General features: G+C 39.2%; 4 protein-coding genes across 4 annotated transcripts; 3 read left to right on the top strand and 1 right to left on the bottom strand.

Annotated features, from left to right (window-relative positions):
- The first annotated feature begins 336 nt into the window (after window positions 1-336).
- On the top strand, window positions 337-3,075 carry LOC122702808 (endogenous retrovirus group K member 10 Gag polyprotein-like). Its single transcript, XM_043916641.1, has 3 exons — window positions 337-352; window positions 1,053-1,117; window positions 1,228-3,075. Exons 1-3 carry the CDS (start codon window positions 337-339, stop codon window positions 3,073-3,075), a joined length of 1,929 nt encoding a protein of 642 aa, XP_043772576.1.
- LOC122699793 (endogenous retrovirus group K member 10 Gag polyprotein-like) lies at window positions 1,183-3,151 on the top strand. Its single transcript, XM_043912187.1, has one exon. It carries the CDS (start codon window positions 1,183-1,185, stop codon window positions 3,073-3,075), a length of 1,893 nt encoding a protein of 630 aa, XP_043768122.1. The 3' UTR covers window positions 3,076-3,151.
- A 1,616-nt stretch (window positions 3,152-4,767) lies between these two features.
- On the top strand, window positions 4,768-6,579 carry LOC122702797 (endogenous retrovirus group K member 19 Env polyprotein-like). The gene has a single exon (XM_043916632.1). The coding sequence runs from the start codon at window positions 4,768-4,770 to the stop codon at window positions 6,577-6,579; it is 1,812 nt and encodes a 603-aa protein (XP_043772567.1).
- A 3,833-nt stretch (window positions 6,580-10,412) lies between these two features.
- On the bottom strand, window positions 10,413-11,252 carry LOC122700078 (olfactory receptor 8K5-like). Its single transcript, XM_043912673.1, has one exon. The coding sequence runs from the start codon at window positions 11,250-11,252 to the stop codon at window positions 10,413-10,415; it is 840 nt and encodes a 279-aa protein (XP_043768608.1).
- Between the last annotated feature and the right edge of the window lie 6,255 nt (window positions 11,253-17,507).

Raw genomic sequence — 17,507 nt, 5'->3', positions numbered from 1 at the left:
AACCTTTTCATTGCTGAGACAATAGATTTCAAAGATACACGTCTCAAATAAACATATTTCTACCTAAACAATTATATAAGTAGCTGGGCTGTCCTATCCATGAAATTCCCCTTTGAGAAAGCCCTGAATGATATAAGTAACTGCAAGCTTGATTGACCCTACTTCTCCCTTTCTGAATTTAATAATTCCTGCTCTTATGTTTTAAATTAACCAAGAATAATTTACTGTAAGCTCCCCGCCCTTGATCACAATAAAGGCAGAACCATGCTGTCCTCCCTTACGCTCATTCTTTATCTCTTCCTCCCCTCAACCTCTCTGTGTGGCCTTGGGTGTGTCATGTACCCTCCAGAATGTGAGTAACAAGACTTGATTTTCAAAGTTACCTGATACTGAGATGCATCTTGCAATCATAAAAGAGTCACAAGTGCTGGTCCAGCCACAGCACTAGCTCTGACCAGGGAAATGTCTGTGCAGCTCAACACAAATAATAGGGCCCACTTGAGTGCCCACAGGCAGTCCTGGTTGATAGAATCACTGTCAACAGGCTGAGATCAACACAAAACACATTCATTGAAACTTTGGGAAATTTTGCTTTAAAGAGACAAGACATTTTGTGCGGGGAGCGGCTTGAAAGAGCTGACTCTGGGAGCTGCCTTGATTGATTGTCGAGGGTCTGTTCGCAGACATAGCTCTCTGTCCCGCCACCCCTCTGAAATTTACTATCCAAGTTAACTCCTAACAGACCATTAGTGAGCCTTGAATGCACACAAGGTGCAGATAGATGGCTTTGCACGACTGCCCTTAAGATAAGTAGGATGCCTTTGGCGCCAGGAGAGAGCTCTGGTGATTGTTATCTTAAAGATGATGTACATGGGGAAGAATTTTCTTTGGGATGCCTCTCTTCTTGGTTTAGTATATATGTAACCCTGAGAAATAAAGAATCATCGTTGACTGCAGCGATCCTCTCGACCCCATCTGTTCTGTCTCCTTTTTTCTTAGCCTAAAGGAACGCGTCGTGTTGCTCGCTGAAATCTTCCGGCTGGCCCGGCAAGTGGCGCCCAACAGCGTGGAGCTCGACGAAAGTTCCTTGCGGCCGCTGCCCGTTGAAACTATTAAGGTAAGTAAGAGTGTGTGTATTTGTATATTGAGGGGCAGGAAGGAATATTGTCGAGAGTATAAACCATGGGACAAGATAATAGTCGTCATATGTTTGTGCATATGTTACAGATAATGTTGAAGGATCGGGGAATGCAGGTTACTAAAATGAAATTGCAGACTTTTCTTAGTTTTGTTGAGGAAGTATGTCCCTGGTTTCCACAGGAAGGGACTATGAGTTTAGAGATATGGAAAAAGATAGGGAAACAGATTCAAACATATTATACTCTCCACGGACCTAATAAGGTTCCTGTGGAAACATTTTCATTATGGTCTTTAATAAGAGACTGCCTTGATTTTGAACATGAGGAAGGGAGTAAATTAAAACACATGCTCCCACCCGAAGAACCAATTTATGCTACTCCTAAAGTTTATGCTACTCCTAAAGGGAAAGGACCCACAAACTTTGAATTAGAATCTGCAAAACCTTTGAAGGAAAATGAGGGAACGCTGACTCCAGAGGATGAGGAAAGTTTAGAGGAACAGGCAGCTGCTTACCATAAGGATGATCATTGGGAATTACTTGTAACTGACAATTCGAATGTGCAGGCAGCAGCTGCCCCTCCGACAAAGGGTCTGGAGGCACTCATGCAGAAATTATTAATAACAATAAAGGAAGAAATAAAAAGGGAAGGTAGGGATGAAGGCGCTGGTGCAATCTCTACTGCGCCTCCTGCTTATGCACCCTCAACTATTACTGGATTAGATCCTCCACCTATTTCCAAACCTGAAAATTTGTTGAATATAACTCGTGAATCACACAGTTTGTCCCCCTTGCAAAAGGCTATGCAACAGGCCCAAAGAGCTGGAGAAACTGTTCAGGGATTCTCCGCTACTTTCCCGGTATTCGAGCATGAAAACCAAAGGTATTATGAAGCTTTACCTTTCAAACAACTAAAGGAATTAAAAATTGCCTGTGGTCAATATGGACCTACGGCTCCTTTTACCCAGACCATGATAGAGAGTCTAGGAGGTCAAAATTTGCCACCTAGTGATTGGAAACAAATTGCAAGAGCTTGCTTATCAGGAGGGGACTATTTATTATGGAAATCAGAATTTACAGAACAATGTGGCCATATAGCTGAACTAAACCAGCGACAAGGGATCAATACTACATATGAAATGTTGGTAGGGGAAGGGGCCTACCAGAATACCAATGCTCAATTGAACTATTTGCCTGGAGCATATGCTCAAATTTCTAATGCTGCTCAGCAGGCTTGGAAAAAGCTCCCTTGCTCTAGTAATAAGACTGAGGATCTTTCAAAAATTCGTCAGGGGCCTGATGAACCATATCAAGATTTTGTGGCTCGTCTTCTTGAAGCAGTAGGTAAGATTATAGCTGATGAGCAGGCTGGAATAGTGCTTACTAAACAATTAGCCTATGAAAATGCAAATTCTGCCTGTCAGGCTGCACTTAGACCGTACAGAAAAAAGGGAGGTCTATCAGATTACATTCGTATATGTGCTGATATCGGACCTTCCTATATGCAGGGTATTACCCTGGCTGCAGCTTTACAAGGTAAAAGTATAAAAGAAGTATTATATCAACAGCAAATGAAAAATAAACGAGGATTACCTAGTAGGGGAAATGCTGGCTGTTTTGTTTGTGGCCAGCCTGGACATCGTGCTGCCTTTTGCCCCCAACGAGCCAATTCAGGGAATATTAAAACTCCTAATTTATGCCCTAGGTGTAAAAAAGGAAGACATTGGGCAAAAGATTGTAAATCTAAAATTGATGTCCAGGGCAACCCACTTCCCTCGCAGTCGGGAAACTGGGTGAGGGGCCAGCCCCTGGCCCCGAAACAATGTTATGGGGCAATGCAGGGAAATCAGATGGTAGAAGGCGAGTTACAGACTTGTTCAGAGCCACCTCAGGGAGCGCAGGCTTGGACCTCTGTTCCTCCTCCTACACAGTACTGACTCCCGAAATGGGAATGCAGGCTCTGCCCACTGGGGTATACGGCCCTTTGCCTGATGGAACCGTTGGACTTTTGCTCGGACGTAGTAGCTCCACCATAAAAGGACTGCTCATAGCTCCTGGAGTAATTGATGCTGATTATACAGGAGAAATCAAAATTATGGCCCATTCCCCACAATGCATTACCACCATAGCTAGTGGACAGCGTATAGCTCAATTGATATTGGTCCCTGCAGTGCAAACAGGAAAAGCATTGGCTTCCAGGAGAGGGGAAGGTGCCTTTGGATCCTCTGACGCCTACTGGGTCCAGGCAATAACTAATAATCGTCCTGAGTTCACATTAAGAATAAATGGAAAGTTCTTTACAGGCATTCTGGACACAGGAGCTGATGTTTCTGTTATTGCTGAGAGACACTGGCCCCGAGAATGGCCTAAACAGATAGCTATATCAACATTGCAAGGAATTGGTCAAACTAATAACCCTGAACAAAGTACAGAGCTGTTACATTGGACTGACCATGAGGGTCACGAAGGAGACATTAGACCTTATGTCCTCCCAAACCTCCCTGTAAATTTGTGGGGACGAGATGTTATGACTCATATGGGAGTATATTTATACAGCCCCAGTGATCAGGTTAGCAATCAGCTTTTAGATCAAGGGCTTCTTCCCACCTCGGGACTTGGAAGAAATAATCAGGGAACTGTTGCGCCTGTTCAGACAAAAAGGTTACCAAAAAGAAGTGGACTTGGGTATTTTTAGAAGGGACCTCTGATCCTCCTGTAATTCACGCAGATCCTATTACTTGGAAGTCTGAGGAGCCTGTGTGGGTTGATCAGTGGCCCCTTTCCAAAGAGAAAATTGACGCTGCCCAACAACTGGTGCAGGAACAGTTAGAATTGGGACATATTGAACAGTCTAATTCACCTTGGAATTAGCCCATTTTTGTTATTAAGAAAAAATCTGGGAAATGGAGGCTTTTGCAGGATCTGCGAAAGGTTAATGAAACTATGGAAGTCATGGGAGCATTACAACCAGGATTGCCTTCTCCCATGGCTATTCCTAGAAATGCCCACATAATAATCTTAGATTTAAAAGACTGCTTTTATACTATTCCTTTAGCACCTCAAGATTGCCCTCGATTTGCTTTTAGTGTTCCATCTGTTAATTTTTCCCAACCAATGCGCAGGTATCATTAGAAAGTTTTGCCACAGGGTATGGCCAATAGCCCCACCTTGTGCCAGAAGTTTGTTGCAGCAGCATTGCTTACGGAGTTTTTCTGCTATGGGCCTACCTAAATGCATCAAAACAGACAATGGCCCTGGATATGTTGGCCACAATTTTCAAACCTTTTGTGCCCAGCTGCGCATCGTACACAAGACTGGAATCCCATATAATCCACAGGGCCAAGGAATTGTTGAGCGGGCACATCAAACCCTTCAGCACCAACTGAAAAAATTAAAAAGGGGGAGTTTGTATGCTATTACGCCTAACAATCTTCTTAGTCATGCTTTGTTTGTTTTAAATTTTCTGAGCCTTGATAAAAATGGAAAATCAGCAGCTCAACGTTTTTGGCACTATGATAATAAAAAGGCACGGCCATTAGTCAGGTGGAAAGACCCGCTAGAAGGCAGATGGCATGGGCCGGATCCAGTTCTAATATGGGGGAGAGGTCATGTTTGTGTTTTCCCGCAGAATGCCGAAGCGCCGCGCTGGCTCCCAGAAAGGTTGGTACGCACGGCAGAGGAGAGCACTGGAGGAGCGAATGAGACAGCTCACAATCCAGGAGACGGTCCTGCTGCCGACAACTCAGCAGATACAGGCACTGTTACAGATGGCGTGTGAGAATGCTTCCAACCCTTCCCCTGCCTCTCCTACTAGTATATTAATTTCATTATTACTTCTTTTAAACCAGATAAGTTCCATGGAAGCCAGTATCTTCTGGGCGTATGTTCCTGATCCCCCTCTTTTACAGCCCGTTGGATGGGAAATGAGTTCTGTTCCTGTGTATGTGAATGACACAATACTTTTGGGGGGGTTTTCTGATAAGCATATTTTTCCACAGAATGCCAGTATTTCTTATACGGGATCCTCTTCACAATTACCAATGTGTTTTTTCCGAAATCATAATGTTTCAGGTTGTCTCACTGTTACAGATGTTGGATATTCTGATTACAGCACTGGCTGGAGTGTGGATATTCCTGGTGTGACCAAGCTCACAGGGCATGCACAGAGACGCAGCGGGACGGGACCCCAGGATATCCCATTCTGTGGCCTGGGGCATAAAGGGACACATATAGCGGTGCCATGGAAACTTTGTAGAGATGAGACTGCTACTGTATATTCTATTACTAATGACACGCACTCACTGTGGGACTGGTCGCCAGACTCAGAGAGAAACCCCGGAAAGGAAAGTAACAGACAGTTTGCAGCGAGAATTTGGAATCTTGGCGGCACCCTTGTTTATCAAACTGAGGTCTGGAAGTTGCTGGCCGCTTTTGAAACAAGCGGATCCTTCATGCAGACTGGAGAAAAGGTTAAAGGTGGACTTTTTTGGAATGCAACCTGGAGATATCCTCGGGCTTGTGTGCCTTATCCATTTATGATTATTGCTGGTTCTGTAAATCTTACTAAGAATAATAGTCAATATTATATTCATTGTTTTAATTGTACCCTAACCAATTGCATTCGAGGAATAAGAAATAATTCTGGAGTCTTAATAGTTAAACAACCACCCTTTGTTATGTTGCCTGTAAATCTTACTGAGCCCTGGTATGAAGAGTCTGGGCTTGAACTATGGGAAAGAGTGCGCACAGCCCTTGCTAGGCCACGAAGGGGGATAGGATTAATAATTCTAGGAGTAGTAACGCTTATAACTTTAATTGCTTCTGCTGTTACTGCTTCTGTATCTTTAGCTCAATCTGTGCATACTGCTAGCATTGTAGATGATTTGGCAAAAAACACTTCCAAAGCTTTAGGGATTCAAGAAGATATAGATAGAAAATTAGAGGATAGACTAAATGCGCTTTATGATGCAGTAAGATTTTTGGGAGAAGAAGTGCAAGGGTTAAAGCTAAGAACAAAAATTAGATGTCATGCTAACTATCGTTGGATTTGTGTTACACCAAAAATTTATAATGATACTGAAACTCCTTGGGACAGAGTGAAATCACATTTAGATGGTATTTGGCGTAATGAAAACATTTCCTTAGATCTATTACAACTTCATCAGGAAATTCTTGATATAGAAAATGCTCCTCGGACTAGTATGGATTTGGCAGAAAATGCTGAAGAGTTTGTTAACACTTTGTTTTCCAATTTTCCTTCGATAACCTCACTTTGGCATCTTTTTTCAGGGGTCGTGGCCATGCTTCTGGTATTAGCGCTTTTTGTGTGCATTACTCCTTGTATCATAAAGAAATTTGTCAAAGAGCTGTGGGACATCAAGGCTGTCCTACACAGTAATTATTTACGCCAAAAGAATCAGGCGTGCCATTTTATTAAATAAAAGAGGGGGAGCTGCGGGGAGCGGCTTGAAAGAGCTGACTCTGGGAGCTGCCTTGATTGATTGTCGAGGGTCTGTTCGCAGACATAGCTCTCTGTCCCGCCACCCCTCTGAAATTTACTATCCAAGTTAACTCCTAACAGACCATTAGTGAGCCTTGAATGCACACAAGGTGCAGATAGATGGCTTTGCACGACTGCCCTTAAGATAAGTAGGATGCCTTTGGCGCCAGGAGAGAGCTCTGGTGATTGTTATCTTAAAGATGATGTACATGGGGAAGAATTTTCTTTGGGATGCCTCTCTTCTTGGTTTAGTATATATGTAACCCTGAGAAATAAAGAATCATCGTTGACTGCAGCGATCCTCTCGACCCCATCTGTTCTGTCTCCTTTTTTCTTAGCCTAAAGGAACGCGTCGTGTTGCTCGCTGAAATCTTCCGGCTGGCCCGGCAATTTTGAAATGATTGCTTTGATAGTCTCTATGACCTACTTGTTTTTACATGGTCTTTTAAAATTTATCAAAAGATCTATTATATTTGAACTTTTTTAAAATGTTCAGATAACTTTTAAAACAAACATCTACACTCAAACATAAACCTTATATTATTGACAATAGTCTTATCTGTTCAAAGTTGCAAGGCATAATAATAAGACTCTCTGTTGGTAGACTGATGAATTATGTGGTGAGTAGAAAACCTGACAATTAAACATAAATTTCAATGTTTTTCACTTACTATAACCTCAGTTTGTTTATCCAATATAAAATCCAATGCTATAATGTTTTAATTTTCAAATTTTGCTGTTAATATCTTAATCCTCATTTGCCTTATTGATTGTTTCTGACAATTGAATCATCTTTAAAGGTCTTCCAATCACACATCCCTCTTCTGAAAAAAAAGGGCTTGATCATTCTGATTATTTATGAATCTTGTTATTTATGGAGATCCATGTAAATAGATCCACTGGAAAGAAGAATGCAAATGAATACCAAGCACTGATAGGGAACTGATAATTTGCCAGGGACTTTGCATGTATTAAGTCACACGATCCATACAACAACTCTAGAAAATAAATAGCACAGTCATTCCTGGTACTTGTGGGGAACTGGTTCCAGCATCCACTGAAGATAGCAAAATCTACAGATGCTACAGTCCCACAGACCACCTTCCTTATCCACTGGAGGTTCTCTATCTATAGATTTGGCCAACCATCACTGGTAAACATAGTGGTGTAGATGCTGAGAAAATTTAAAAAAAAAAAAAAATCTGCATAGAAGTGGACCCATATAGTCCAAAACATGTTGTTCAAGGGTCAACTATATGAGCATAATCCATTTACATGTCAAGAATAAAATAACTTAAGCAAGATCACCCAGACAATAACTGGCAGAATTAGGATTCAAATAAAATTAACTTTCTTCAGGAGATATTCTCACAAACATGGCATTCTTCTGTTCTATCATGGTCATCCTGAGTACACAGGCAATGAAAAATGGAGAAGGGGAGGCACCCGGTAAGCAAGGATAGAAAAAGATCCTTGTTAAAATAGATGGTAGAACTTTAAGTTCATTTGGAAAACTAAGATAGTCTAAATGCATTGCATCAGAGTCCATACAAAAGGTCTGTCCCATACATCATTAATCTTGTTGATCAGAAAAGTATACTGAAAGGGAAGAAACAGTTTTGCAGAGCATAATGCCTTCAAGATCTTTGGTGATGAACTGGGTTTAATCTGTATGCCCTGAGAAATTTGCAGGCCAGTGTTTTCTACTTACCCTACTGGAGAATTTGCATTGACTTTCTGTTTTAATCCTCATTGTCTATTGCAGAATGTTTTTAAGTGTTTTTCTATCCCTTTGAGACTCATTTTGTTAAAATTTTGATCTCATTCAAAGATTAAAAAAAAAAGAAAACATTGAACATAATTACCTTAGGGAGAGTGCCTTGGATATCTGTTAGTTATTCTCCAAATGTCTCATTAGGAAAAGGCAAAAGTATTTCATTCCCTGGTCTAATTGAACAAACTATGCAGTATCACTAAACATTGGAAAACATAAATATACTTTTGTCAGCATCTCAGTTACACAATTTAATGCACATATTAGGTATGTTGCATATGCACACAGTATATGAGTAAGTGAAAAATGACTTTGAAGAAAAAGATTATGCAATATTTGATAACATAGCATTCATTAATCAAGAATTTTTTGATGGATATATAATTGTAGGTTGACACAAAACAATGTTTTATGACATATTGTTTCTGCAAAAAGATCAGTGATAACTCTTTTATTTATGTGTTCATCTTCATTTATATCTCTCATTTCTATGTCATTAATGCTTTTATCTTCAGTTTTCAGAAACTTGACATGGCATGCCTTGGTGTAATTTCCTTTCTGTTTATCCTGCTTAGAATTATTTTAGCTCTTTATATCTTAGGATTATCTTTTATAAAGTTTGGAAAAAATTCTGGCCAATATTTCTCTCATTGGTTTTCCAATCATATATAATCTTTTCTTTCCACTTTCCTACACTTAAATATACAGTATTTAGGTTGCTATTGTTCTACAGATCACTGAAACTATTTCCGTGGTGTTTATTCAGAATTTTAGCTTTTCTCTTTGAGTACCATTATTGTGATGTGTTTAAGTATAGCTATCATTTCTTTTTCAGTACACAATATGCTATTGTGTTCATTCAATAAATATTTTGTTCCTAAGTTTAGTGTTTTTATTAAATGAGTCAGTATTTGTAACATATTTATAATATGTTTTAAAGTCCTTGCCTGTTAATTATATCTTCACTGACATTTCAGGATCTGGTTGGGGGTCACACGTTCCTGCCTTTCACATTTGTCTAGTATTTGTGACTAGATTCTAAATACTGTGAAGAAATACAGAATAATGAGTGCTGCAATTTTCTGTTGTCTTCCTAAAAGAATGTTAAATGTTTTAAACAAGAATCAACTAGCTCCTTTTGAGTCTTGTTTTCTAACTGAGTCCAAAGTAATTTTCATAATACCTCTGAGATCTCAACTGGATGCCCAGATATGGAACAAGGATTTCACTCTCTGGCTGTTTGGAACACTGATGTCTTCTTGTTCTGTGTGATCTCTGGGATTGTTTACCTCACAATTCCGTGATCATTATTTTAACAGACTTGTGGTCTTTCACTGTAAGGCATGCCCAAATTAGTTTCAGTCACAAACTCAAGAAAATCTTGTAATGTAATTACTTTAAATGAAAATAGATTAAATTCCCCAAAGGTTGAGATGAGTAGAATGATTTTTTAAAAAAATTATGATCCAAATGTCTGCTGTATGTAAGAGACTCACTCTGTCTACACACAGTTGTTTATATTCAGGAAATACAGTGCAAAATGATTGAAAGGACACCTTCGTAGAAAACAAACAAAAAGCTTGGCAGAAACAAACACATCGTTTACTAAGTAGAGTTTGATGAGAGCTTCCTTTGGGATCTATTCGGGGTTCTGTGGAATCATTAAAGGAGACATTGAATCAACAGCAAGGAATGTGGGGAACAGTGAGATTCCACTGAGATTTAAAGTATGAAAATTAACTGGACAAGGAAAACAATCTATTTCTCTGTGCATTTTAATGAACCTTTGCTCTGGAGCCAAGAAGAATGGTATTATATTTTTTTTTAGAAATGTCATCAAGTGACATATACCTCAATCATAGTTTGTTAAAATAATAATTCTTATTGGATTATTGGATATTAGATACTAAGTTTGCACTTATTCTTTAAGACCCTTCGGAAGGCATTTTTCACTTCTTTGTTCCTTAAGCTGTAGATCAAGGGGTGAAGCATGGGAATCACTAAGTATAAAACACAGAGGCCGTTTTATCTGTACCAAAGGAGTGAGTGGAGTTGGGCTGCATATACACAAATAGTAGAGACCCATAGAACACAACCACCACCATCAGATGAGAACCGCATGTGGAGAAAGCTTTTTTCCTGCTCTCTGCAGAACACATTTGAAATACTGCTATCAGGGTCAGTATGTAGGACATTAGGATGACCAAGAGGGAAGAGATCAAATTAAATGCTGAAAATAGTACGATCAACAATTCTATTTCTTGTGCATTTGAGCAGAGCATAAGTAACAAGGGAATGTCATCACAGTAGAAATGACTGATGATATTAGAGCCGCAAAAAGTCAGTGTAAAAATCTTAATAGTAAACATGAGTGCCTGAAAGGTACTGTAGAGATATGGAATGCCTACCAGCATATAACAAAGTCTCTGGGACATGATAACATTGTACAGCAGAGGGTTGCAGATAGCCAAGTAGCGATCATAGGCCATGGCCGACAAGATAAAAAATTCACTGATGATGAACATAAGGAAGAAAGCCAATTGTGTGGCACATGCATAATAGGAAATAGTATTTTGATCCACAACAAAGTTCACCAGCATCTTGGGACAAATGACAGTAGAATTACCAAGATCAATGAAAGCCAAGTGTTTGATAAAAAAGTACATAGGTGTGTGTAGCCGGGAATCCACTTGAGGTAAGATGATCATGCCCAGATTTCCCACCACTGTGATTGTGTAGATGATGAGGAAGACCCCAAAAAGGGGAGCCTGAAGTTCAGCCTGCTTTGTGACCCCCATCAGAATGAATTCAGTCAGTGATGATCGATTCTGTTGGTCCATTTAATCCAGTTAGCTTTTCTGGAAAGAAATAGGTTAGTTTCCCCATGATGTCATTTAATTAAGTATAATACTTTTAGAGAGAGTAGATATTTTATTTCATGATAAGAGATAGAAAAGTAATTTCCATATCTTATTTTGAAACTAAAATAAATGACAGAATCTTCTACTTTCCAAAAAGAGGAAATCATGGGAAATCACATGTACTGTTACTACAGATTAAATAGAATCAGTGATACATGGAAAATATCTGTTTATTAAAAAAAATTATCATTTAGGTATTAACATAGAAATATAGACTTTATTTCATCTATACAAGGATATCACATTTTTATTTAGTACAGTTCCACTTTCATCTGAGAATTCTTTTGGACTTCTCAAATTGCACAATGTAGTATATATTGTACAATTGTACAATACAAAGCATAACACCATAATTTTTAAAATGTTTGTGTTAAGTGCTGCCTTCTGCATTTCGTAAAATTTACATGGGCTTCCCTGTTGGTTCAATTAGCAAAGAATCTGCCTGCAATGCAGAAGACCCAGGTTCGATCCCTGGGTGGGGAAGATGCTCTGGAGAAGGAAATGGCAACCCACTCCAGTATTCTAGCCTGGAAAATCCCATGGACAGAGGAGCCTCGTAGGCTATAGTCCATGGGATTGCAAAGAGTCAGATACTTAGTGACTAAATCACCAATCAATAAAAACAATTAGAACTTCTCTTAGCTTAATCCATCTGGATTCCCTTTCTCTCAGTTTCTTCTTAAGCAAAATCTGGAACACTGTAAGCATGACTTTCAATTGGAGGAGTAATTCAAGTTCAAAAATCTCAATCAGATAAAATATAGGATAAAATTATTATAATGTAATAGAATGCTCAACTTTAGTCTGAGACATCCAAATGGGCAAAGGCAGAAACTTCTATCAGGTGAAACTTCTGGATTCTGTAAATGAAAAAATTAATCAGTTGATCTAAGAATAGAAAATCTTATGTGAACCAGACTAAGGATTATGTGGAATTCCAGTTGAGCTAATTCAAATCCTGAAAGCTGATGCTGTGAAAGTGCTGCACTCAATATGCCAGCAAATTTGGAAAACTCAGCAGTGGCCACAGGACTGGAAAAGGTCAGTTTTCATTCCAGTCCCTAAGAAAGGCAATCCCAAAGAATGCTCAAACTACCGCACAATTGCGCTCATCTCACACACTAGTAAAGAAATGCTCAAAATTCTCCAAGCCAGGCTACAGCAATACAAGAACCGAGAACTTCGAGATGTTCAAGTTGGTTTTAGAAAAGGCAGAGGAACCAGAGATCAAATTGCCAACATCCACTGGGACATTGAAAAAGCAAAAGAGTTCCAGAAAAACACCTATTTCTGCTTTATTGACTATGCCAAAGCCTTTGATTGTGTGGATCACAATAAACTGTGGAAGATTCTTAAAGAGATAGGAATACCAGACCATCTGACTTGTCTCTTAAGAAACCTGTATGCAGGTCAAGAAGCAATAGTTAGAAGTGGACATGGAACAAAAGACTGGTTCCAAATAAGAAGAGGAGTACGTCAAGGCTGTATATTGTCACCCTGCTCTTTTAATTTATATGCAGAGTACATCATGAGAAACGCTGGGCTGGAAGAAGCACAACCTTGAATCAATATTGCTGGGAGAAATATTAATAACCTCAGATATGCAGATGACACCACCAAAATGGCAGAAAGTGAAGAAGAACTAAAAAGTCTCTTGATGAAAGTGAAGGAGGAAAGTGAAAAAGTTAGCTTAAAGCTCAGCATTCAGAAAACTAAGATCATGGCATCTGGTCCCATCACTTCATGGCAAATAGATGGGGCAACAGGGGAAACAGTGGCTGATTTTATTTTGGGAGCTCCAAAATCACTGCAGATGGTGATTGCATCCATGAAATTAAAAGACGCTTACTCCTTGGAAGGAAAGTTATGACCAAAAAAGACAGCATATTTAGAAGCAGAGACAGTACTTTGCCAACAAAGGTCCGTGTAGTCAAGGCTATGGTTTTTCCAGTGGTCATGTAAGGATGTGAGAGTTGGATGGTGAAGAAAGCTGAGCACCGAAGAATTGATGCTTTTGAGCTGTGGTGTTGGAGAAGACTCTTGAGAGTCCCTTGGACTGCAAGAAGATCCAACCAGTCCATCTTACAGGAGATCAGTCCTGGGTGTTCATTGGTAGGACTGATGTTGAAGCTGAAACTCCAATACTTTGGCCACCTCATGCGAAGAGTTGACTCATTGGAAAAGACCCTGATGCTGGGAAGGATTGGGGGCAGGAAGAGAAGGGGACAACAGAGGATGAGATGGCTGGATGGCATTATCGACTCGATTGACATGGGTTTGTGTAGACTCCGGGAGTTGGTGTTGGACAGGGTGGCCTGGTGTGCTGCAATTCATGGGGTTGCAAAGAGTCAGACATGACTGAGCAATTGAACTGAACTGAACTGAACTGAAAGGATTATAACCCTGAAATAACCTCTCAGAAAGTTCTGGAATTGTTCTATCTTTTAAAGATCAAAGTGTAGTCAAATAATTTTCTGAGACTAAGAGCTGTTCATTGATTGATGTATTATTGACAGTGTAAACAAACCAGATCTACATGTATAGATAGCGGTGGACAAGGGGGCATCATGGTGAGCCCCTTACAAGAAGGAAGGTCATTTCCTAAGGATTTATCTTGCTGGTACTAGGAGAATGTGTCTCTTTGTTATTGAGTAGATATTTCTGCTGATGGGAAGTTTGGTTGAGGCATAATAGAGATACACAGTGCACAGTAGAGGGGAGAGAGGATGCCAAAGGAAGAGAAACAACAATTATGCACACAATTCTCTGACTTGCTTTACACTGCATTTTTATTTCATCAGAGCTGTCGGAGAGGAAGGAATTATCTTCTACCATCTTCCTAAGTTCTTTAGGCTGGTTGGTGACTCTGAGAATTAAATTGCCATGAGACAGATTTGCAGGAAGAAATCAAATAAAAGTTGTATAACGTGTATATATAGAAGCAACTCAGGAAAACTGAGTAGCTCATCAAAATGGCCAAAGTCTTTACCTTAAATACTGTCTTCAGCTAAAGACAAAAGAGGATGTTGAAGGTAGTGGTTTGGGACTTCAAAGGAGCAGGAGGGAATTCACATAGAGATGGAAAAACAAATGCTTGATAAACTGATATCTGCTGGGTCCAGTAGAGACAGTGGTACAGAGTGGACTTGGATCTCTAGGCACTGCCTGCATTTCTCTGACTACATGTAGCTGACTTTCTCTGCACATATCAACAAGCCCTTCATCTAGTATTTTTTAGACAATCGGGGGGAAGATCAAAATTTCTTCTGGAGTCTTCTGGATCTTGATTGATTTCAGCTGGAAATAATCCATGCCAAAGAGACATTTTGGGGGGCTGGGGGTCAAATATTGCTCCCTTACAAAGCCAATCGGAAGGTTAGCTGGAGTAAGAAGCCACTCAGTGGCACTTTCTAATTTTTAGTATTGATTTAGCCAGTTTGATTCAAAGACTAGGGATGCAATACTGGAGATTGCAGAGCCATTTCTACCCCTTTCTCCTAGCTGATGTTGTCTGCAGATTCCCCATTGAATCCCATTCTGCTTTCAGGCCCCTTCCCATTTTATAAATAAGACCCCAATGTTTCAGACTCTATTCTCAAGGTTTTCCTACAGAATGGGAAACACACTGAGTTCAGTTCAGTTCAGTCACTCAGTCGTGTCCGACTCTTTGCGACCCCAGGACCGAAGCTTGCCAGGCCGCCCTGTCCATCACCAGCTCTCGGAGTCGACCCAAACCCATGTCCATTGAGTCAGTGATGCCATCCAACCATCTCATCCTCCATCATCCCCTTCTCCTCACGCCCTCAATCTTTCCCAGCATCAGGGTCTTTTCCAATGAGACAGCTTTTTGCATGAGGTGGCCAAAGGATTGGAGGTTCAGCTTCAGCATCAGTCCTTCCAGTGAACACCCAGGACCGATCTCCTTCAGGATGGACTGGCTGGATCTCCTTGCAGTCCAAGGAACTCTCGAGAGTCTTCTCCAACACCACAGTTCAAATCGTCAATTCTTCGGCACTCAGCTTTCTTTATAGTCCAACTCTCACATCCATACATGACCACTGAAAAAACCATAGCCTTGACTACACGGACTTTTGTTGGCAAAGTAATGTCTCTGATTTTTATTTTATTTTTTTTTGTTTTGTTTTTTTTTGTTTTGTTTTTTAATGTCTCTGATTTTTAATATGCTGCCTAGGTTGGTCATAACTGAGTTAAGGCAATCCAAAATTCCAGCACCCTTTGAAGTCTTCAGTGTTTGCTAAGAATTATTTTAGTGTTTACTGAGTTAATCTCCATTTTCAGTGTCAGTGATTACCTCCCACTGAAGATGTCTTGATTCTTTTACCCTGCTCATTCTAGTATGAGAATTTACCCCATTAAAATACTTTGAAGTGTACAGTACAGTATTATTAACTATGTACACAATGGTGTACAGCGTATCTTTATCTTATTCATCTTGCAAAGCTGTAATTTTATACCTGCTGATTAAAAGTTCCCCATATGATCCAACAACCTCACTTCTAGTTCTACTAGAACTAGCAGCTGCTAGAATCTTAAAGAGGTATTGATATCCTGTCCATTCTTCTATTTCAGGAAAGAATATCTAAAGTCATTTTGGTGTAGCATTTTATGCACTTCCATTTAAGGAATTGAGGCGTACAAAATGCAAAAATTATGCAAAAGAATGACTGACTTTTCAATCTTCAGACATGATGATAGCAGTTAGGAATTATCTGAGGGACGGGGCTTTCTCGGTAACTCTTAAATCATTCTATTTATTTGCCAGTCTACTTATTCAGTTTGTAAAACCTTTCCTGAATACAAGCAAGCAAACAAAAAAACACAAATCAAGTAGTAAGCAACCAGTAGGGGAAAAAAGCAGACAACTAAAAAACGTAAAAGTTCATACATATGGTTTATCTTTATATATAAGGACTTGAAACTCTTAGTCACTTAGTTGTGACCGACTTTTTGTGAGCCCAAGGTCTATAGGCTGCCAGGCTCCTTTGTCTGTGGAATTCTCCAGGCAAGAATACTGGAGTGGGTAGCCATTCCCTTCTCCAGAGGATCTTCCTAATTCCGAGATCAAACCCTCCTGCATTGTAGGCATATTCTTTATCATATGAGCCACCAGGGAAATGCCATAAAGACTTATATCATTATTATACATTATTAAAATTGTTTTCATTTAAAATATTGCAAATGTTTTAAAAATATTATAATATATAATACATAATTTAATGTATTATTGTAAAATATTACATTGGATATGTTTATATGAATAATAATTACCAAACAGTACAAAAGACATCTACTAAAAATTATTTTATATAATATTCAGATATAACTGGGCATCCTATATTTTATCTAGATGAATCTTAATGTTAATAGATTCTAATAGATGAGACCAGTGATGATTTTTTCAGATATTTCTAACTTTTTCATCCCATGAAATATCCAAATGTACTTTCACATTTTAGAAATCAAGTGAATATATTACTTCTAGTCAAGATCTAATACTCTAAAAATTTCATACTACTCCAGATAAAAAGAGAGATGATAATGTTTTTCTCAAGTAAGGAATTAGCTCTCAGTGACCATTAATAGTCATAAGAGTCCATGGTCAGAGGCCAGAAAATTTAGGAAATGACCAACACCCAGGTGATAATCAAAATTGACAACTTCTATCCACTCACCTTTAATGAAGAATTGGATTTTCTTCTCCAAAATTACTTTTTGTTTGGATAAGGAGAATATATGCCTTTTCTCTTCCTCTGTGATGATCCCAGAGGAAGTAGTATCATTTATTCAGATGATTACACCTAAATCATCTGAGCATTTATTAAAAATTGCCTGTGGTGACTGCTAATTATTCAGGATGTTCTACATATTCCCAATTGGAAAAAAAAAAAAAAAAAAAAGTGCAAGGAAAGAAACCAAACAGCATAAATGATCTGTACAGCTCATGGAGAGCTCTGTAAAAGTACATATCCCCTCACACAGAGGCAGGGATTGAAGTAGCAATGAAAATTCTTCAATCAGCTTTATTCCAGTAAAACTGGAACGATTACAAAACCCATGATATGTTTTAAATGACATTATCATCATCACATACTTTTTTTTTCTTTAAGTGTGTTTGTCAAGTAAAAATATGTAGTGAACACTGGGTTAAAAACA

This window comes from Cervus elaphus, chromosome 1 (genome assembly GCF_910594005.1).
Source record: "Cervus elaphus chromosome 1, mCerEla1.1, whole genome shotgun sequence".
Classification (NCBI taxonomy): Eukaryota; Metazoa; Chordata; class Mammalia; order Artiodactyla; family Cervidae; genus Cervus; species Cervus elaphus.
The sequence above is the reverse complement of the archived record's forward strand: the minus strand, read 5'-3'. Positions and strand labels throughout refer to the sequence as shown.

Excerpts from the sequence above, each read along its gene's own strand:
- LOC122702797 (XM_043916632.1), top strand. The coding sequence starts at position 4,768 with ATGCCGAAGCGCCGCGCTGGCTCCCAGAAAGGTTGGTACGCACGGCAG.
- LOC122702808 (XM_043916641.1), top strand. Across the intron at positions 1,118-1,227 it reads TGCCCGTTGAAACTATTAAG|ATAATGTTGAAGGATCGGGG; the intron begins GTAAGTAAGAGT and ends CATATGTTACAG.
- LOC122699793 (XM_043912187.1), top strand. The coding sequence starts at position 1,183 with ATGGGACAAGATAATAGTCGTCATATGTTTGTGCATATGTTACAGATA.
- LOC122700078 (XM_043912673.1), bottom strand. The coding sequence starts at position 11,252 with ATGGACCAACAGAATCGATCATCACTGACTGAATTCATTCTGATGGGG.